The sequence below is a fragment of the Neolamprologus multifasciatus genome, chromosome 2, assembly GCF_963576455.1.
Source record: "Neolamprologus multifasciatus chromosome 2, fNeoMul1.2, whole genome shotgun sequence".
In the NCBI taxonomy this organism is placed as follows: Eukaryota; Metazoa; Chordata; class Actinopteri; order Cichliformes; family Cichlidae; genus Neolamprologus; species Neolamprologus multifasciatus.
Genome location: NC_140440.1, coordinates 31,159,323 through 31,181,290, shown reverse-complemented (window position 1 = coordinate 31,181,290; position 21,968 = coordinate 31,159,323). Strand labels below are relative to the sequence as shown.

The following is a 21,968-nucleotide window of genomic DNA, read 5'->3' as shown; positions in this document are numbered from 1 at the left end:
GCCCCCTGTGGTGTCTGGAGAGCTGAGGGCCCAGAGAGGGGGCCTGATTCACCTTGACTGGTAACCATTGGTAACCGTCATTCACCACACGTAGGAACTTTATTTTTGTGAAGCTGCTTCAGCACAATTCCTGTGCTCAGTCTCTTCCTTATGTTAGCAGAAGGTCGTAAACTATAATGATTTATTACTATACATATAAGAAAGTATAAGCAGCTTTTAAAACTTGAAGCTATTTGACTACTAGCGTATCACATGTGACAACTAGGATATGTTCCACTCTCATCCCCGCCTTCCACCCACCCCAAATCCTGAATTAGACGGATAAGAAACCAGGGAGAAAGAAACTGGATGGATGGCAAACACAGCTGCTTTCATTTATTTACCCTGCAATTATTCTAAAGCATAATGTTTAGTGGAAATAGGTAGGTAAATGTCAGCAACACTCCAAATGACAGGAGGCGTAATCAGACAGAGCAAATGCACGCTTCTGTGTGGGTGAGCAGCATCTCTCATGTGCGCTGTTTAGCTATAGAGTTACATGCGATAGAAGGGATAAATGCAACGTCACTGCTTAAAGACTACGCGTGGTCCTTTGATATGTGCATTCAATAAGACTATAGAGTATAGATTTCACTAATGCAGGCATCGGATTATAGTATTCAACTCTATGCAATGTATCAGTGAAGAAAATAGCCACATTAACATTATACACATTATATCTCAAAGAAAAGCACTCCTCATAGTAATCAGATTACTGCTGCAATATCTTCTTATTAAATTAGTCACACATTCCCTCAGTATCTAATATTGTTTGAAGTCACATGACAAGACAGCATTTTACACAAAAGGTGTTTATCTAGTGAGCTTCTAAAGTAGAACAAAGACTCTTAGTTTTAAATGTAATAGAGTTAAAATTCTACTTTTCTTACAGAAACGTCAACGCAGGCAAATAAAGCTGTTCATACTGGGTCACGTGGCTTCTTATCGCAGCTCTACTCCCCATCTTGCAGAGATGATAAAATCTTGCATAGCTGCAGCTTTTAAGATGAAATACGTTTAGTTTCAAGTTATAGCCGATGGAAAAAACACATGCAGCGCATTAAAAATTCAACTTTTCTACATAAAAAAAAAAAAAAATCAGTTTAGGGGTCAAAACATGGGCTAAAAAGTGAAGCAGAGAAACGACCCTGCTGATTATGTGCACAGTGTGCTGCTCGGAGCGTGGGTGCTGGGGTGTTTTCTACTGCTATAGTTGGATGAACACTTGAGGAAACAGTGCATCTGTCCTCTGCGATCCTGCGCGCTGAAGTTGGACACTCTGGGAATTTTCTTGCGTCCGTTCGAAAAAACTTGGCCGTCCAATCCGTGTGCAGCTCCTGCACACTGGCTCCTCCTTCCCCTCTCCCTCTGCCTGCTCCCACATGTAACGCTATCGCTGCCTCTCTGTTGCATTGTCTCATTGGGGACGCAGCGCACGGAGTCCAGCGCTGCGGACAACTCCGGCGGACCTGCGAGCTTTAAAGTGACAGGGAAAGGAAAAAATGTATAATGTCGACCGGAAATGAAAACCTGGGATAGTGTGAGTCATGGCTCGTTGAGGTGTCTTCAGTCTGCCGGTGGATTCATTAATTCCAGCCCTGTGTCAGTCAGCCAGCGGGGCTGCCTGAAGCCGCGAGGCTGCACTGCACGTTAGAATGAGCCGCTATCGTTGATGTTGCGTTAAACCAAGCAGCTGCTATGTTGAAATCCCTCATGTAGAGCGACCTGTGTCGCTCTACCTGGTGCTGGACCCTAGCCCGTTCCTTCCCTTATCCCGGTGTGCGGTAACTGAGCGGTGGTCAGCGGTGCGCCCTGAGGAGGATGGCCGCCCGCCGCGGATGCGTGAACTCGCTCTGGTCGGGCACCGAGCGCGTCCGCATCGGAGAGCGCCTCAAAGCGACGCTGGCCGGGGTGATGGAGCTGGAGGTGCTCAGGTGCAAACACCTGGAGATGGTGGACGCCGCTCTGGAGGATCGACCGCCCGTTGCCGCCAACGCTGAGGATCCACGGGAGGAGGAGGGGAGAGAGACCTCGGAAAGCGGCGCAATGGATGCCGAGCATGGCTCTGCGACATCCCGCCGGCAACAGGTCAGTCAGTACGTCTGTCAGCTCACAGGTCGGATCCACAGACAGATGATTAAATATGAATGAGGGGCTGATGGTGATCTGCCAAAAAGCCAGTCCCTCTGCGACTCACTAGACAGATTTTATCGCTGCCTCGAGCGCACGGCTGTGCCGAGAGCTGAATACTCAATTGAATGTGATGGTGCCAGAGATCAAGCCAGGCATGCAGTGTGTGTGTGTGTGTGACACGGAGCAAATGTCACTGAGGTCAGGAAACCGGGACCAGCTCTGGCTCTGTGCCCTGCCTCATGGTTAGAAAGAAACATGTGGCGCTCAAATCAGGTGCAGGTATTAATACACAAGCCAGCGCTGCATTTTTTGGCTCAGGATCATAAGCTCTCCAAAGGTCACTTTGGCTCCCCGTTTGCATTTACAATTACTCTGATCACATTCTAAATACCAGCCCCTCCACTTTTTGTCTAAAAAGTGCGCTGCCTATTTTTTTTTTTAAAGTCTGTATGTTCAGTGGAGTGTGACCAACCTGAAGAGGGTTAGGCTGTCTCTAAACACCCATTTAACCCCATTTCCCCAAACCTGCCCTGAAATGGATATGCAGGTCTTTTGTGTGGAGAATGTGGGTTGACATGTAGGCTGATACAGGAGGACAGGATGAGAACAGGTCTCATCCTGAGGCATGGGCCCCGAGGCCGTAGCTGGTCTGCTCCGTTATTGGTGATCTACATTTAAAGCTGAGGAGTCATCAAGATGTAAAATCGGCCAAAAATGAGATGATTAAGATGACTGTGTGTGTGTGTTTTTAACAAAACATAATAAATGTAAAATGGCAGTGGGCACGAGGGCACAGGAAGAGGATGACCAATGCTATAAATAGAAATATAATGTTGAAAATATTAGACATGACCACTGTTTCAACTTGTTAAATTTGTCTTTTGATATTAAACAAATATTTTCTGTTTTTTGATTGTTGGTTAAATGAGACATGCAACATGAACATCAGTCATTATATGCTAGAAAACGTTGATGGATGGACATTGATTGCAATGACTGGCTTCAAGTTTAAACACCTTTTTTATGGTATTCACAGCCATTTAAAAAATAATAATAAAACAAACATTTTTCCAGCAACTTTAATACCAAAATTAAGCAAAAGTAATCTGAAACTTCACTGCATTGCACATGAAGTGGTGTGTTACTTTGTACAATGTGGATTATACCTGGAACATTTCTAGACTTGACAAACAGGTGATGGGTTCAGGCTGGAATTTGAGCAAATGCCAAATTTAAGTTACATTTTAATGAAAATGATAAATAGTTTCAGAGCCAGACAGCATCACAACCCACAAGTCTGAAGCATCACAGTAACCTCCACTGCACAGATGCCCAGTTTCACAAAAACAGATTCTTTACAGAAGGGATTTTGTTGTAGATACTGTTTATGTGCAGACCTGTTTTCCTCTGAACTAAACGTCACTGCTTGCTACTTTTCACCAAATATGTTATCTCCGGATTGTTTCCATGGTCTGCTGTGATATGAAACAATGCCGTCGACAGCTACAGGAATAACACTCGTTCTGAGAAAGTAACAAATGCTTCATCATGGTGGCTTTGCACAACCTGTTATTACACTGTGAATGTGTGTTCCTGATACCAGTGAGCGGTATTAGTCAGCAGCCTGCAGCATATTAATACATGTTCTGTTTAAGCCAGGCTACAGCTGAGGTCACATTTGCAGAATATTGTAATTTTTTTTTTTTTTCACAGAGTGAAATGAAATTGTATCCCCACAAATAGTCTGCAGAGGAGAAGCGGAAAACACTTGAAATAATAAGTGAAGGGAGAGAGCTTTTTTGCAGTCCCATCTGAGAGAGGGCATTAGCATGGAAGCGCTTCTCATAACGTGCCGCCTTCCTCACCACCCACCCACCAACATCTCATCTGTAGTTCCTCCCGTGGTGCTGAGAAATCCTGTGGAGAGGCCGAGCAGCATTGCTCATTCTCACCTCTGAAGGGAGCTGCCGATGTAGCAGAGCAAGCAGGCTGGCACGCTGCCCTTTGCCCTGGCTGGCCTTCACCAACACACACACACACACACACAGTTGTGTTTTCATATCCTTATGGGGACATCTAATTGACATAATGCTTTCCCATCCATAACCATAACCACAAGCATAACCTAAATGTAACCTTGACACTAAAACCACATTTTGAGCCTCAAAAATGCCTACAAACTCGTGGGGACATGCATTTTGTCCCCATAAGGGTTCTTGGTCCCCACAAGTGTAGTAACGTTCCAATTTTTGGTCAAAACAAAGATATGTAAACATGGTATGCACACACAAAACAACATTTGCATAAAAGGGAAACAAATTTCTGTCTTGTTGCAACATGTAGCTGCAGATGGAGAGGGAACGAGGAAGGGAAAGTTGACCGTTACCTACTGCTTTGTTTACTAGAATCTACATACAGTTTTATACGTAAACCCATTATATTCATTTTCCCTGTATACACTACTCATTACTTTGGAAATCATTGGTTGTTCAGCCTTTTTTGTAAGCCAAGGATTTGGTGACTCATAGCATAATATGCTCTACCCAACACTAGATTTTTTTTCTTTCTTTCTTTTTTAATAAACTCTTGAAATATGATTCACATTTTTTCTCTCTAGCAGCAGAAAGAGGAGGATAGAAGTCACAACTGCGCACATCAGGGTTATGGCTGACTGTTACGGCCGTGGTGTCATCCGTGCTGAAAAATGCAGTTTAAAATGAGGGAGTATTTTAAAGAATGTCGGCTTTTGAACAAAAAAACAGAGCAGTGGTTCTGTAGTATGGACAGAAAACACATTTAATTTGCATTAATACTATGAATAATTCAGATCTGCGCAATCTGTTGTGTGGAGAGAACAAGCTTTGAGTTACTGAAACGACATCTAATCTGGAAACTAGAAGAAAACGTAACTTCTTGCTTTCGAAATCAGCATCAAGGCCACGATGGCGGATTCCGGCTCGTTGCCGTTCGGAGTTTAAAAATAAAAATCTCCTCGCTGAACATAACACATCGAGAACAGGAGTGGGAGAAGGAGGGAATATGCTGCAGAGCTTTAATTAATTCACACGCACAGCATAACTGCAACGATTAATTAATAGACAGGAAATTAATCAGCAGCTACTGTAATAAGGAAATCTTTTAGGACTGATTAAAGCTTGTCAAATGTGCAAATCAGCTGTCGTTTCTTGCAGAAAGCTGAATGTCTTTGAGCTTCATGATTAAGCGCAAACAGCCGGTGATACTCATATAACGCTTTTCTACTCACATTAAACACACAGAGTGCTTTCTTACTACGAGCTAGAGATGAGCAGGTTGATCCAAATATCAGTAGTATCGATACCGATGATACCGGTATCATATCGATACTAGCGCAACAGGATCGATACTTTGTTTCTTTTTCTTTCTTTTTTTTTGAAAATATTTTTATTGAAAAAAGAAAACAGTACTTGCAGTTACCAAAATACAATCAACCTTTCTTCATTTTCCTAAGTAAATAAACTTACATATATATATATATATGTATGAAAAAAAACAACACATTCTAAAACAAAGACCCCCCTCCCCCAGTCCCACACAGATCAACACAACCATCAAACATATTAGAGGAATATAACAGTAACAGAAGTACATTTAAACAGGCAATACCTCTAGACTAGCAAAATAAGAGATAAAGGGTTGCCACTTGTGAAAAAATTTGGCTGTGCAACCTCTCAACGTATATTTAATTTTTTCACGTTTTAAAAAAAAACATGACATCTTTAAGCCACAGGGAAATAGTAGGATAGGATCGATACTTTGTTTCTATTCTCTAAATTACTTTAAGTTAATAATTTAGCCTGCCTTTATAAGTTTAAACTATAGGTAAGGGTACTGATATCAGTCATACTGGACCTGACTTTACTTGGCAGTATTGAACAGCACTGCTACAAGCCTCAGTCACATATTCACGTTTCTTTAAATCAGGGGTCTCGAACTCCAGTCCTCGAGGGCTGGTGTCCTGAAACCTTTCCATGTGTCCCTGTTGCAACACACCTGAATACAACTAGTAGGTCATTAGCAAGACCCTGTAGAAGGTGACTGCAGCCATTTGATTCATGTTACAGCAGCTCATGAGTGAATGAACATGGTGCAATAAAAGTACTGTTAGAAGAATTTTTTTCCAAACACTTACATTTACTTACATTTACTTGAGTAGGATTAGGGGGTTGCCACTTCAGCATGTAGTCCAGTTCTATACTCTTGCTAATGACCTACTAATTGTATTCAGGTGTGTTGCAACAGGGACACATGGAAAGGTTTCAGGACACCGGCCCTCCAGGACTGGAGTTCGAGATCCCTGCTTTAAATGATAAGCACTTTTAACCTAACGCTTACACACTCACACTCCGATGGACACATCAGGGGTTAGTCAGCATTCAGTATCTTGCCCAGTAATGCTCATGTTGGATTGAACCACCGACCTCCTTATTAGTAGACGACCTGCTCAATCATGAGTCGATAAATCAATAACTGATGGGAATAATATTCAGATAAGGTCCTAATGAGAAGTGTTTACATTGCCGTGTGCGCGCTCATTGAAGGGAGGCTGTCTTGAAATTAGGTTTGGGAAGCATCATCTTACATGGTGAGTCATTAGCCCCCCCTCACTTGTGGAGTGACAGCTTTCATCTCCCCCCTTTTGTGCCTCGGGGTATCTCCAAGTAAAACAACAAAAGTGTGTAACATTGATCATTTTTTCAGGATGATCCTGAAAGCTGAGTGAAGATGAAGATTCACAGTGTGGGCTGTCTTTACATTTCAATACCATATTAATAATGTATGAAACAATAAATAGACCACCGTGCGAGTTCTTCACACCGATCGCTCGCACCGTCCCACACTGTTTGACCAAATGATTCTGTCTCGACAAGCCGACCGCTGCAATTCGTTCTCGCTGATGACATAATGCACCTATTAAGAAGAAGTGTATGGCTTGTGCAGTCGCTGCAGCATTATTATCCCATCGACCCATACATTTTCTATGTGCACCCCTCCCTCACATGCAGGACTATCATATTACAGAGCTCTGAGCGAACCATCACCCGTCTCTCCAATGATTTGATCATGTGCTAGTCACTGTGTAACAATATATCCCATAGTGTGCAAGGCCTTGTGTTGCTGGCACGGATTTGTTGCAGATATTTACCCTTTCAGGAGACTTTTAAAAACCGCGTTTCACATCGTTGCACAGGCAGAATAAGTTAATGGTCTTTTAAAAATGTCGAATTTTTCAGATCATACGTGTGAGAGGAAGTCGCGTCACTGTTGGACTGCATGTTTGTATGTGTGTGTGTGTTCAGGCTGAGGATTGAGTTAAATATTTCGCCAGGCCTGTTGTGCTGTTGTGGGTCTGTGTGGGAGGAGAAGCGAACGCGAGTTAGAGAGCGAGCAGCTGTAGCTATGGTGAGTAGAGGGTGGCTGGCTCGAAGGATATTATAGCAGAAGGAGGAGGGTTATTTGTTAAGGGGCCTGTGGGGGAGGTGGGGGTCCTTCAAGATGCCCCTCTCTCTCGCCCGGCAACCGCCCACCCCCCCCCCCCCCCCCCCCATCACCTCACTCTCCCTTCACCGCCTTCACTCACTCAGTGACTCACTCCGCTATTTCTCTGTCTCTTTTTTTGTCCCTCGCACTTAGTTTTGGTCACCCACTCAGCCACGACTCGCTGTAGATTCACAGGGAAACAAAAAAAAAAAATAGTGAGGAAGGGGACAGGATCTCACAGACCTGAGAGGGAGAGATAAGCTGAAGACTGGTCAAAGTCTGAAACTCTCACACACTGTTTCCTTCCTTCTCTCTTTCCTCCACAGTCCATCCCCCTTTTTACCTTCTGCCGCTCTGGCAGCTCTTTGTTACGTCATCTGTCTTCTCCCATTATCCTCTGAATCCCCCTCCTCTCCTGTCACCCCAGTGAGTCACTACCTGTATTGTTTCCTCAGTAACCACAGGATTGATCAGCAGCACCACTCACAGTGTTTCTGTTGTTTGGGCCTGATCACACTAATGCAGGGGCTTTTGGCTGCTGTCCTAAAGGGATGGGTTGGGGATTTGGAGGAGGGTGAAGGGGGGGTTACTCTTCTGCCCTCTTACTAATCTGGGAAATGGAGGCACTTTGCTAACTTGATGGGCTGACTGTTATTCTTGTTCTTGTTGTGCACAAGGCCTCATTTCTGACTGTTCCAGTAAGTGTGGTGTGACGTTGCTGGAGCATGTGGCTGGTAAATGATATTGTGAATGCACAGCCCTTTCACGTGGGTCTGGACCAAAACATGCAGAGGGTTAAGCTGTGTTTTTAAAGCAATATCCTTATTGTCACTGGTGGAAAGTATACTTGAATGCTTAATAACATCTAGAATACTTTCTTCTTCTAACTTACCAGGTTTCCAAGGAATATATTGTAGTTTTTTTTGTAACAACACTGTTTTTATCCAACCTTCTTCAGGGTTTTCTTTTTTTCATATTCAGAAAGTGTTGCGTAAGTTTTGACCTCTGCATGCTTTTTATTCTCCCCCACGCATCTATTAAGTAGGTAAACTTGAGTATTAATCTAATTAAATTATTCTTTATGAAGCTTTATGGTAAATGAGCTGGCTCCTATATAGCGCTTTTCTACTCTACCCCTTTCCACAACATCCCAAAGGTGCTCTATTGGATTGAGATCTGGTAAGTGTGGAGGACGTTTGAGTGAATTTATGGGTGATGGTGCACTGTCTCATAAAGGCATGAACATGGTCAGGTAGGCTGCGGTGTTAAAATGATGCACACTGGGTACTAAGGGGCCCAAAAAGTGCCAAAAAGATATCCTCCACACCGTCACACCACCACTAGCAGCCTGAATGATACAAGGCAGGGTGAATCCATGCTCTCGCTCATTGTGTGAAATTTGGACCCTACTATCCAAACAGAGCAGAGGCAGAAATCTTTTGACCAGACAGTGTTTTTCCAATCGATTGCTATTCAATTTCGTGAATTGGTCCAACTTAGAGCCACAGTTTCCTGTTCTCGGCTGACAGCAGTAGCGCCCAGTGTGGTCTTCTGCTGCAGCTTCTGAACACACTGGATGTGTTTTGTGTTCGGAGATGCTCTTCCGCATACTTTGGTTGTAAGGAGTGGATATTTGAGTTACCGTTACCTTCTTGTCAGCTTGAAGCAGTCTGACCATTCTCCTCTGATCTTTTACATCATCGCGGCATTTTCTCCCAGGGAACTACTGTTCGCTGCATATTTTCTCTTTTTCAAACTCTTCTCTCTAAACCCTGGAGACGAATGTGCTGGATAATCCCAGTAGGTCAGCAGTTTCTGAAGTAATGAGACCAGCCTGTATGGAATCAAAAACTGTGCCACGTTCAGAGTTCCCTAAATCACCTTTCTTCCATTATTCTGATGCTCAGTTTGAGGTTCAACAGGTTGTATTAACCACGTCTGCATGTCTAAATGCACCGAGCTGCTGCCATGCAGTTGGCTGATTAGATATTTGTGTTAACAAGTAGCTGAATGGATGCACCTAATGCAGTTTCCATGACTAAATATTAGCCAAATATACACCCATGAGAGCTGATCTTTAATCTCTAGTTTTCCTTCCACTGTTTCTTATTGATGGTTGGTGGTTCAATACCTGAGTCCTCCAGTTGGATGCTGGAATATGCTTGGGAAGAACTTTAACTTGCCTCCCAAAGCATCCATTTCTGTATGAATGTGTGTGTGAGTGTGAAGTGTAGCTTGTAGTGTTTTGGGAAGCCAATAACAGTAAAGCAATTTATTTAGATAGCAGTCCATCCATTTACTTCATGTTTGCTGCATTCATATCTTAAGTGACAGTAAATCAATATACCCGACTTCTGGTAAAATCGTGTTGTTATTCGATCACTCTTGTCAGATTTGCACACTCCTGCTGTATGCTATGCATTTTCAGTATCTAACCTGCAACTGAAGAACAAATGCATAAAAAGTAACGTTATTTTATGCTTGCTAAGTTTTAGGCCTGCAAACAGCAGTTTAGTAAAAAAATCTCAGTTTAATATGAGTCGTGTTTTTTTCCAGTTGTCCACTGACAAACATTTTGATGACGATCATGTGTCATTTTGATTTTTTATTATAGTTTTAACCCTTACTTCCATTTTATCTGTGTGAATGAATCATCCATAGTCACCTACTGTTCTTCTTTTCTTTTTAGGATCCTTCTCCCTCTGACACGGCCTGTCAGAGCAGCCCAGAGGAATGCGGGGGTAATTCAGGGGACGGAGCAGCTCACCTCTCATCGGGCAGAGGGAGTAGCTCACGTTGGTCCACTCTTTCCTGGGATGCCCCCTCTGACTTGCTTTCTCCCCCAACCCCGGATCTTAATGGTATGATCCCCCTGGACAGCGACTCCAGACCTAGTTCAGGTAATTACACACCTGAACACCTCTTTCGGGGGGTTTAAATGTCAGACGGCTGAGACAACGGCGCTGAGCTGTCCAATGATCCAACAGTTTCTCACCTCCTGATAGAACTACAGCTCACCTTGAGAGAATTTCCATGAAACATTAACCACGTCCCTTTTTTACTTTTGTTTGCTTGCACTCTGTGTGACTCGGCACTGACTCACTCCGTTTGTCTCTTGCTGTCAACATTTTTTAGCCTCTCCTCAAACTCTTATCCGTTCTCTGCTTCCTCTGAAAGCTTTTCTTGGCCAGGTAGAGACTCTCACCCACTTTTCACTCCACTATTATTTATGCTCTGGAAAATCTATCAAACCTAAAGACATGATAATATTATTTTAAAAGTCAAAATGAATTTTATTTGTCCATTCTTTAGTCAGTAAAAATGTAATTTCAGGAGAAGTCTAAGTGTTCATGGCTCACACTGCATGTCTAACAGTGGTTTCTGCACTGTGACGCTTTTCTTTTGGAATTTTTACGAGGTTTGAGTTTCTATAGGTGATGGTAGAAGAAGATGTCTCTGCTCTGACTCATAAACTGTGGCCTGAGCTTCATCTAAGTCACAGTAAGAGACAAAGAGTATTTGACCGCTAATAAGATACTGCTCACAGTGCAGGCTGACAAAAGCAATCGACCCTTTGAATCAGCTGTTCCAGTTAAGGTGATGAGATTGGAAATGTGGACTGTAGGGGTGATTCTCTTTTTAAAGAAGGCCATGAATATCAAAGTCTGCTCATCTTAAGAAAGATTGATCGCTGGGAAGCATACTGCAATCACATACCTCCATGGGGCTTTGGCAGAAATGTTTTAGAGGCGCAGGGAGCTTTAAAAGGCTGCAAAAGGTGTTCTGAAGATCTGGGTGTTCATTAATCTATAACACGACTACCTAAAAATGGATACAATTCAAGGCTGCTGCTACTTTTCAAAGGAGTGGGCGTCCTGTAAAGGTCACAGTAAGAGCACAACGTACAAGCCTGAACGAGGTGAAAAAGAATCCAAGAGTAACAGAAGAGCAAAAGAGAGGCAGTATGCAGAAATCACTACAGGTTAATGAGTGTTCATGGAAGTAGTGGGAATCATGAGGGAAACCACCGCTATGCAAAAGCCGCTATTGTTTGCCACGGCGTGTTTTGAGGCTATGCTCTGTGGACAGATGGGGCAAAATCTGGTTGTTTGGAGGAAAAATGTTACCACACACCATGATTATAACTTCATCCTAAATGTAAAGCAGGATGGAGGAGTGTCACAGCTTTGAGACACACATTCAGCGAAGGAACATTGAATTAAAGTGATTTCTTGAGCAGTTACAGCCCAGGAAAATATCTAATAGAGTTTATTGCATTAAGAGGTGGATTCAGTTAATAAATCTACAGGTTTGTTTACTTTTCCTGTCAGATACCTCTGTGTGTTTAATAAAGGGAAGATAACTACAGTTTGTGTGTTATCGGTTTAGTCGAGTTATTTTCTCTACATGGAGTCTATCCGAGAGGTGCGATACACCCTGGACAGGTCACCAGTTCAATATGGGGTTAACTCAGAGAGACAGACATACGTGCTCACATTCACACCTAAGGCCAGTTTAGAATTGATAATTAACCTGAATGTACATCCTTGCATGGTGAAAGGAAGCTGAACCTAGAAGGAGGAGAGGAGAACATTCAAAATCCACAAAGAAAATGCCTCTTTTACAAATGTCCGTGTCTTTTTTTTCAAGGTTTCTATTCAGTGAGCGGCAGCTCCCTGTCAGACTCTTGCTACTCTGTGTCCAGCGACGCAGCCCACGGAGGACCGGTGGCCCCTGCCAGGCCCCTGAAGCTGTGGGAGCAGGTTCCTGTGTGTGCTGACAACACTGACCTCCTGTGGCCAGAAGGTGCAGTGCAGCTGCAGCAACCTGTACTCCAGGACAGCCAGGAGGACGCTGAACCAGCAGAAGAGACGCCCGTTTCTGGTGAGTGGGCGCAAACAATAGATCCCTATCTTGTAAATCAGTCCATGTAGATGTGAAGTTTCAGTGAAAATACCTCAAAATGTCCACTGAAGTCTAAAGTTTTTTTTCCTCTCTGTCTCTTACAGTCCCAAATGACCTTGAAGCAACTGGTCTGACCTTTCTGTCTGAACTTTGTTCAGGACTTGGCGATTCCCTGATTTCTTTCATCCTCCCGCTCCTCAACCCTTCATCCTCCTCCTCCACCTCCTCCTCCCAAAATTCAAAACTCCAGCTTGACTCCCGCTACTGCACAGACCTGATGTCCCGTCGGACCAAAGAGGTTTACTCATACCCAAGCCCACTGCATGCTGTTGCCCTCCAAAGCCCCCTCTTCACCACCCAGAATCAAGAACAGTCAGCCTCTGTGAGCCCTGAGGGACCCCAGGACGATGAACCCACAGAGTCAAACGCTGACACAGCTCTGCCTCTCCAGCCTCAGCAACCTCCCACTCCACCCTCCTTCACCCAGTTGGAGCAGTACATCTCTCGTCTGGCTCGCCAGTACCACAGTCGGGCAAAATCCACCTCTGATCTCACCTCACCTGCCACCCCTGGGCCAGTCACACACAGAGGCCTTTGCACCCCTGGCAAAACTCACGGATCCACCCAGTCTCTTTCTGCCTTCGAGAGCCGCAGCACACCCTCCACCCAGCCAGGCGTCAACATCACACCCTCTAAGTCACTGCTAGGGAACTCAGCCAGAGTCAGCCTTAGCACCACCGGAAAAAAGGGCACCAGGAATTCAATCAACCTGGGAAATCTTCCTTCAGCCACCGGGGAAGACTTAAACATAAACCTGCATCTAAACCTCAACTTGAACCTGACTCCCGGTTTAAATTCTGGTCACGGGCTGGTGGACAATCCCAGAAACGGAGCTCTGAGGAGAGACTTTGCGGCCAATTCCGCCGCTTCTGCCTCATCACATTCTTCTGCTACACCCACCCCAGCGATGAGACCTCGTCCTCGCATTTCAACTTGTCCAAGCAGCCTGAGCCACCGCAGCTCCCTTGAGGTCCCACTGGGGTCTGGAGCCAGCTCCGGGTTTGGCTCATCAGCTTTCTGTCGCTCATTAGACTGGAGCAGTGGTGCTCCACCTGAGGCTGGACAGCCAGTGTTTGGCGCAAATGCAGGATCAGCTCCCGGATCTCAGCGCAGCAGCTTGATCCAGGAGTCCAACTCCAGTCCAAAGTTAAGTGAAGACTCGCCCATGGTGGAGGAGATCTCCCGCCTCTCTGGCCTGTCTCGAGCTGTTGTAGTTGGACTCATGGAACAAGGCGTGGAGCTAGATATTGACTGCTTCCCAACAGATACTGCAGGTGAGATGAGAAGCCACACTAAAACTCACCTGACAGCTCAAACAGATCAGTCACATGACTATACTCGACTGACAGACTTGAATCCCCAGAGACCAATACAGCTGTCTCTCAGTGTCACTCATTCTCCACAGTCTCAGTCCAGCCTCACCCCTCCTCTCTCACACTCCAGCAGCCCCATACACCCCTACCAATCCATGCACATTCCCTCCTCCCACTACTCCTCCCACTCCCACTACCAACAGACACCTGACCTTCCTTCCTCCACAGCCTCCTCACCTGCCTCCCGTCCTACCCCAAGAGGTCGCTCACCTCCACGCCCTCTCCAGCCATCCCCCCTGGGTGCGACTCCCCTCTCTGTTTTCCGACGAGATGCACCATTCCAGTGCTCCCTGCCCCGCACCAATACCAGGACCTCTCCTTTTGAGCATGGCGGGATCCAACCGAGAGGAGGATCACTTCGGCAGAGCAGTGGAGGAGGCGAGGGCAACAGCAGGCAGAAGAGGGCGGAGGGTGATGGGCTCTACAGAGGAAAACACGCCTCCCATAAGCTGATCAGGGCAGCAACAGTTAGCAGTTATGCAAAGAGAGAGGACTACAGCTCAGTTTGGCGTGAGGAGGAGGAGAAGTCGCGAGCAGCCGCTCACACATACAAAAAGTCCTCTAGCAAACTCTGGAAGGGCTTTGAGGGACGCCTCTGGAGCAAAGAGTCTGAAAGTGAAAGAGAGGAGATAGACAGGGCAGAGTATGGCTATGGCTGGAGAAGGAACAGCGTGGGAAGCTGGAGAAGAGAGCACAGAAGGGTTAAAGCTTCTAGCAGCGGCGACAAAAGGCCTAAAGTAGACAACTCTCCTGTCTTCTCAAAGAAGAGAGGTAAAGATGATGGGGAGAGACGCAGCTCAAGCCTCAAGCTTTCCAGGCGGGCTCTGTTCAGGAGCGAATCCCAGGGCTTGCTGGTACCTCAGAACCACAGCGAAGAGCCCACAAAGCGGCCACACTGGGTCTCCTCCTTGGACGTGGGGCATGGCGGCACGGGAATCAGAAAAGACGAAGGGGTCAGTCTACTGAGAGCGAAGGAGGAGGACAAACGGCTATCTTCCACCGCCAGCCTCTTTAACCTCTCTCGTTCTCAGAGCCTAGAAGGCAGCTGCCATTCACTCTCTCCTCTCTCCTCCCCTTCATTTTCTCCTTCTCCACCTCCACGGCTGCCCCTTCAGCGCTCCCGATCACTGAGGGATTTGGGAAGGAAAGTGTTTGGCTCAATGAGGTCGCTTAGTCTCAAACAGAAATCATCCAGGAAGTGACTGCTGTACAAAAAAGTGAACTTCATCGTTTGCGTTGTACATTCACAAATACCAGTGACGATTAGTATTATATTTGATGTTTAAAATAAAGTGCCAATATTTGGATTTTTATGACTGATCTGATACACTGGCTCTCTAATACTGGCTATGAGATATCCACTGGTCCTTTCACTCATCTCCAGTGTGTTGAAGTTCCTCTCAGGCACATCAGGTCTGTGAAGTTTTAGTCTTGGGTCACTTCATTCATTCTAGCAATGTTTCTTTTGTAAAACTAGGCATATACATTTTTAAACCTTCTCAAAAAGTATAAAATAAATGCGAACCTTCCCCAAACACGATATTTAGTATATATGGAGCACTTTAAAGCTCAGAAGTTTTTGTATTAGAAAACCATGTCATGTAATTTGTGCACACCGCAGCAGCAAGAAAGAGCTGTAAGATGCAACATGCCCCACAGAGAATTGTAATACTGCTTGTTCATTGATGTGGTACCGGTCTGCAGCTAGTTCTGCTTTGGTACCTTTTGAGTAGCAGTCTACAGGTTTATGCATTTGAAGTAACTTCCACAGGAAAGAGACCATGACTGACCTAACTCTGATAGCCACTAAATAATTTCAACTTTGACTCCAACAACTTTATGCTACTGTGCACTGCTAGCTATTGGCACCAAGAATACTCTATGTGTGGCAGTCCTTCTAAATTAGGCACCACATCAGTGGAAAGGAGGCATCAGTGAAGGGAACATGAGTGACCTGTTATTTAGGGGCGAATGATTCTTTTTAGGATCTGTAAAGGACTGCAACCCTTATAAACCCTAATTTTTATCAGTGCGAATGCCATCCTGAAGAGGAACACTTCTGGGATCCTATTGTGACAGGAAAGTAGCCATTTGAAAATACTGTAGTAATAACAGCTGTAAGAAGCTTCAGTGCATAATCATGCGTATGAATGTGTACGTGCACAATCCCCTTCTGCATGCTGCTCTGTGACTTGTTCAGTGATTATAGCTATTGTGAGAGTGTGATATTCCTCTTTGATCATGGGCAGTATTGCCACTGAAGTACAATCACATTGGCCAGATTATGACCAAAATTAAGCAAATACTCTTTAACTTGATATTTTGCTCAGGATTTTGAAATGAACATTGAATTAAAGTATTGATGAGTTATCCAAGATACATATGTGTCCTCTTATGGCTTATGACTAATAAAGGAAACTTATAACTGAATGTGTGCTCTTCCTACTGTAAGTGCATTAAAGATGTTTACGTGTCAGCAAAGGGCTTTGCTAAAAAAAAAAAAAAAAGAAAATTAGCGTTTTTTAACAAATATTTTTTATTGAAAAGTCACAAAATTAACATTCATATCACTGACCAAACAACTGCAATCACAGAGGCAATTGAGTAGTGCATGAAGAGCCTCTTTAGCTTTCAGAAGCATTTTGTGAACTATATTAGACTGTGTTGCTAGGAAACCAACTTTTCTGTCTTTTCTATTTTCAGCAGTGACATCTTTGCTTTCCAACTGACTGCTTTCCTCAAGTCTGTATAATGTCTGTTATGCTTACGTCAATCCTCTCCCATGGAGACACAGCAAGAGTCGTTCAAGACATGTAAACATTCTTTAACCCCTTTGTGGTGTGGTCTGAGGTTGGAGCAGTCTCTCAGGCTGAGGTTTTATTTGGCACATTCAGCTTGTGGGCTAAACGCCGTCGCCAGCTCTTCTGGTTTGGTTAATCCCACCCTCGGAGCGATCATTCTGGTTGGAGGAAAACATGCCTCGATACATGGCTTTCTCTTTTTGTAAGTCCCGACTGAGTTTCTCCTCAGCCCTCTGCAGGTACTTCCTCACATTGGCATCTGTGACAGAAACGTATACTTTAACTCGCTGGTCTCCAGAGAAAAGATCAGACAAACTATGCTTAAATTACTACGAGCAACTCTATATCCTTCAGGAAAAAAAACTGCACAAGTTACCCACCTGCTCTTGATAAAATGAAATGACTCATACATGAGTCTTCTAACATGCTTTAATTAAATACCTTTAACATGGGAAATGGTGACGCTTCTAACTCATGGGTTTAATTGATCACAAAGTTAAACAAGGTCAGCAAGCTTTTCTAAAGCTGAGCTCACTGTTTACTTTAAAGATGAGTGTTAATATTAATTACCATTTCCGAATGGATAGCAGTGTAACAAAAGAACAATTTTTGGTTATGGTGGTGGACTAATTGCAAATGTAGACTGAAAAATAAATACATTTGCGTCCACATTGAGCTACTTGTTCACCATTTATTAATTTAGAAATTTTACGTCACTTGGACACAAAACGGCTCCCACCAAAGAACTGCTGTTTCGACATTCTCTGTGTTAATCATCTACAAATCACAACTTATTCATCAAAGACACAGATTCTTTTTATTGCTATTTTTTCCTGCTTCCAGCTAGTGCAACTAGCTGAATTAATGTTTAATGTTTTCGCTCTTGAAAGTCGCCACCAGAAATACCTCTTGGCCCAAAGATTATGACACAGCCTCTGTGAGAAAGTCGTAAAACAAGTGTGGACTAAGATGTAAGGAAAGAGAGCTATTGGTGCTAGCAGTGCTAGTCACAACATGATAACTACTATGATGAATGTGCTGCATATTTTGGCAGCATTTAAAACAGTATGTACAACTGGCAGATAGAAGAAGTGGCTGACATCCAGAAAGACAGCATAGAGGCACTAATAATGGCAGCACAGAAACAAGCTCTGAGTACAAGGTCCATAGAGGCTGGGGTCCATCACACCAGACCCCAAGTGCAGGCTGTGTAAAGATGTCCCTTGAGACAATCCAGCACATAAGAGGAGGATACAAGATGCTAGCAGGCAGGGCATACATGGAACGCCGCAACCAAGTGGCCGTCATAGTATACAGTATATATCACCCATACTGCATGTTTTACGTAAAACTGGGGTGAGCTCACTTATAACTATGTTATAAATAATTTCAACGGAATCCATCAATTCCTGACTTGTTATCAGGAATTGTTTATCTTCATTTATTTAAACTTTATCTTCCATTTTTGCGATCCACATGTAGTTATGACCAAAATTTGGCGTCATCTGAGTTAAAACTTTAGTAAATTAAACCTAACATATTTTCAATCAGAGCCCTAGAGATTTTTCTTTTGGGAGAAGGTTATAACCTCTTTGGTGGTCCTTAAAAATGTAATATGCGGGAAGAAAAACCTGGCTATATATGTCTATATAACTATTACGTCAACTTGCTCTGAAAGATCATGATGGTCTGGGTCTTTACCATTAGGCTGCTCTTTAGAGGCCTGGATGAGGTACTCTTTGGCTGTCTCGGCATCTCCCATCTCCAGAGTGGCTACCCCGGCCCTGTACAGCGCTTTGGCATTGCCTGGTCGCCACTTTAGCACTCGCAGACTGTACTCCTGCACACGAGTATAATCAACAGTCTTTCTCTGCAGCAAACAGGCTGGAAGAGATATAAAGAAATGATTATACTGAGGCACTTGTATCAAACTAGTGACTAGAGAGCAGTTTTTCCAAAGAGTTACTACTTCAACAGCTTTAAAAGAATATGACATTATCTCAGAATGATATTTACCTACCAGCAAGGTTGTTGTAGCAGTCCACTTGAGTATTTCTCAATAAAGCCTCCTGTTCAGGTGTGAGCACGGGTGTCTCAGGCCCAAACCCTTTCACTGATGTCGTCACATCTGAGTCAATGCTTCGCAGGAGCAGAAGAGCGCGGTGATAACGACCAATGGCTGAGCGAATGTTCTTGTCCTTGTAGAAAGCATTTCCTTCTGTTTTCAGCTGGGCTGCTTCCTCTAGCAAAGCTGAAACCGGCTTAGCAGAATTTGGTTTGTGTCCAAAGAGGCTCGGTGCTGCTGCCGCCGCCCCCTGTACATCTAGGCTAGCCTCCCCACCAGCACCCTCCATGTCTGCAGTGAAGCTAATCAGCTGTTGGGGTGAGAAAGCACATTTTAGTTTATTCTTAAACAGAAAGCCTAAAACATAAAGTGGTGAGATGTAGAGAAAAAGATGTAAGGACTTATGAAACATACAGGTTCAGGCCACTATATTAGGTACACCTGTTCATTAACTGCTCATTAATTAAAACCAAAAATCTAATCTGCTAATCAAAATCAATAGAAATAAATACTTTTTTTTCTCCAAGTGTAGGGCTGAACTCAAATTGAAAAACGTATAGTTATGTGAAATAAAGTTTAACACTTTTTCTTACAGTGGTATTGATCAAATCAACGTTTCAAAAGCGCTTACATACATAATCACTCACTGGCCACCTTGTTAGGTGCACAGGGTCCACTGATTGTATACTACAAACATGTAATCAGCCAATCACACGGCAAGAATAGAGTCAAGACAACAACATGAAAACATGGAGCCCTCCCTTGTATCAATAGCTTAGGCTGCTGATTGTGGTGGTTTAATAATGTGGGGGTACATTTTCAGTTTGAGGCGTATTGAAGGGTGCAGTTTGTGCCCCTTATTACCAACCGAGCACTGTTTACACGCAACAGTCCACCTGAGCCTGATCGACATTAATAAGGCTCGACACCACCTGTTCCAGTGTAAAAAGATGCTCTACGTATAATAGTAGAAAGCACTTATGTGTAAGAAAACGGTTTGTCACACTTCTGCTACTTCACTCCTTCACTTGTGATACCTCACATATGACCTGGCAGTCACACAGTGAGCCACACTGCTTTTAATAAGAAGGTAGACAAACCGCAAGAGCAGTAGTCTTTGGCCATTTCACCATATTTAATATGACAAACGGCAAATCTACAGCTTTTTATTTTAAGTATTGCTACATGCCAACGTTACATTATTTTACGAATCAAATAGAAAGCACGTCACTCAGGTCCAAACGTAAACCGACGTTTTGCGGCAAAACGTCCAGGGTTTGTAGCTACCGCTAACCGAGCTAGCAGGCTGCCAAGCTAGCCCGGGTCCTCGAAAACTAGCTAACTCACTATTTCCCGTATGTTCGCGCATTTTATGAGGTTCGCTACATGAAAGCTGTATTGTTATGCATTCTCTCGCCTTACGCTAGTGAAGCGACAATCCACGGATAGCTACTTTTCAGCTGGTAGTCATCTTAGTTGTTGCCACACGTGCGCTTCCTTGCTTGCCTTTCTATGGACTCGCCCACAAACTGTGTGGAGTGCTACTGCCACCATAAGGTCGAAGCAGGAATTGCCAGCAAATTAACACAAAATACACCCTCTTTGTTTTTATTAAATATAATTTTGAAAGTAATCCATGCACAAAATACTAAAACAAACTTTTTTGGTGTAAATTACACTTATTCTGGAACAAAATGTAAACGCAGTTACTGAAAAAGTTGTTCCAAAACATTATTTAAAACACTAAATAGCACTTGGGAAACCTCAAGAATGCTATAATCAAATGTTTTTATAAGCTCACAATTGCCTCTGTAATAGTTTGTATTATTAAACGAACAGGCTATATGAACAAAGATTTTAAAATACAGAAGTTACTAAAAAATGTGTGAATATTGAAAAGTTAGATTTCACAATTTGCTTAAATCACGTATAAATTAAGTTTGAAATTAAGTCTGACACACAATGAATATTCAGTATTAACGTGACCATCTTTAACTTCACAGCAATTAATTTATTAAACAATGTTTTTAAAATCTACTTTTCTGGTTCCAGAGTCCTGATAACAGAGCTATGCCAAGCATACCACACAGCAAGTAAAATAGCTCATGAAAAATTTACATTTGATACTAGAAATTGATAAATATAATTATCGGATCTTTGTTTTTTTACAATTTCAAAATCTTTCATAATTGTATAATGACTCATTGATAAAACTGCAAATGCCCTAATTATTCCGATTAAAAAAAGAAAAAGAAAACAAAACACATTTATCACAAAGCAACTGTAAAATTTTAGAAATACTTTTAAACTGTTCTAAGATGTAAAGTGCAGTTCACACCAACAAACCTCTATATCAATCTGAAAACACAACACAATAGACTAAAGCTCAATAATGCAAAATGACATAAAAAAAGTGAAATTGTGTAAAAACATAATGCAGCAGCAAATCATTTAAAGCCCTTTATTTAAACCTTTGTTTTTTTTTAAAAAGACACCATTTCAAATTGACATAGAAATGTTAGAAATAGAAATGTTTAAAAAAAACAATGCTGGTTTCAAATTTAATGACAGCAACATGTTTAAAAATGACTGAGAATGCAGAGGTGCAATGACACAAGTAAAACGTTAATAAAGTAAGTGACCTTTTATTTATGTAGCACCATTAAAGATAAATATCACAAAGTGTTTTACAACAAAATGCTAAACACAAAAACAAAAAGCTAGTTTAAAAAGATGAAGTTTTAGCTGATTTTTTAAACAAACAAAAAAAAAAGACCCACAGATCTGAGTGTCAGTGGGAGAGAGCACTCGATTCTGGGGGCCACTGCTGCAAATGCTCAGTCTTAGTTCTCAGCACTGTGTGATGCAATGTGCAATATGTAATTTTCCACTTGTAAGCCAGTTTTCAAAGAGGTGTGGCTTCAGCCTAATGGACGCAGCGGCCTGTAGTATTGTTGAAATCCAGTCCTCTGTTTGGCAGAAGTCCACTTTTATTGGTATGAAGGATAAGAAGTTTACACACTTTTATGGATGACAACATTTTGTGAGAAACTTTATATGGATCACGCTGAG

General features: G+C 43.1%; 2 protein-coding genes across 4 annotated transcripts; one reads left to right on the top strand and one right to left on the bottom strand.

The window, feature by feature from the left end:
* Positions 1–919: 919 nt before the first annotated feature.
* On the top strand, positions 920–16,460 carry LOC146524804 (uncharacterized). Its single transcript, XM_085131767.1, has 4 exons — positions 920–2,127; positions 10,382–10,592; positions 12,343–12,576; positions 12,702–16,460. Exons 1-4 carry the CDS (start codon positions 1,861–1,863, stop codon positions 15,230–15,232), a joined length of 3,243 nt encoding a protein of 1,080 aa, XP_084987893.1. The 5' UTR covers positions 920–1,860; the 3' UTR covers positions 15,233–16,460.
* An 80-nt stretch (positions 16,461–16,540) lies between these two features.
* Positions 16,541–20,446, bottom strand: ttc9c (tetratricopeptide repeat domain 9C). 3 transcript variants are annotated; one of them, XM_085131915.1, is made up of 4 exons: positions 20,324–20,429; positions 18,852–19,214; positions 18,533–18,715; positions 16,541–17,090 (listed from the first exon to the last, which is right to left on the bottom strand). In XM_085131915.1, the coding sequence occupies exons 2-4, from the start codon at positions 19,183–19,185 to the stop codon at positions 16,933–16,935; spliced, it is 675 nt and encodes a 224-aa protein (XP_084988041.1). In that variant the 5' UTR covers positions 19,186–19,214; positions 20,324–20,429; the 3' UTR covers positions 16,541–16,932. The 3 variants fall into 3 exon arrangements, with proteins under 3 accessions (XP_084988041.1, XP_084988033.1, XP_084988024.1); XM_085131907.1 differs by having other exon boundaries at positions 18,852–19,206; positions 20,314–20,427; XM_085131898.1 differs by having other exon boundaries at positions 16,544–17,090; positions 18,852–19,206; positions 20,319–20,446.
* Positions 20,447–21,968: the final 1,522 nt, after the last annotated feature.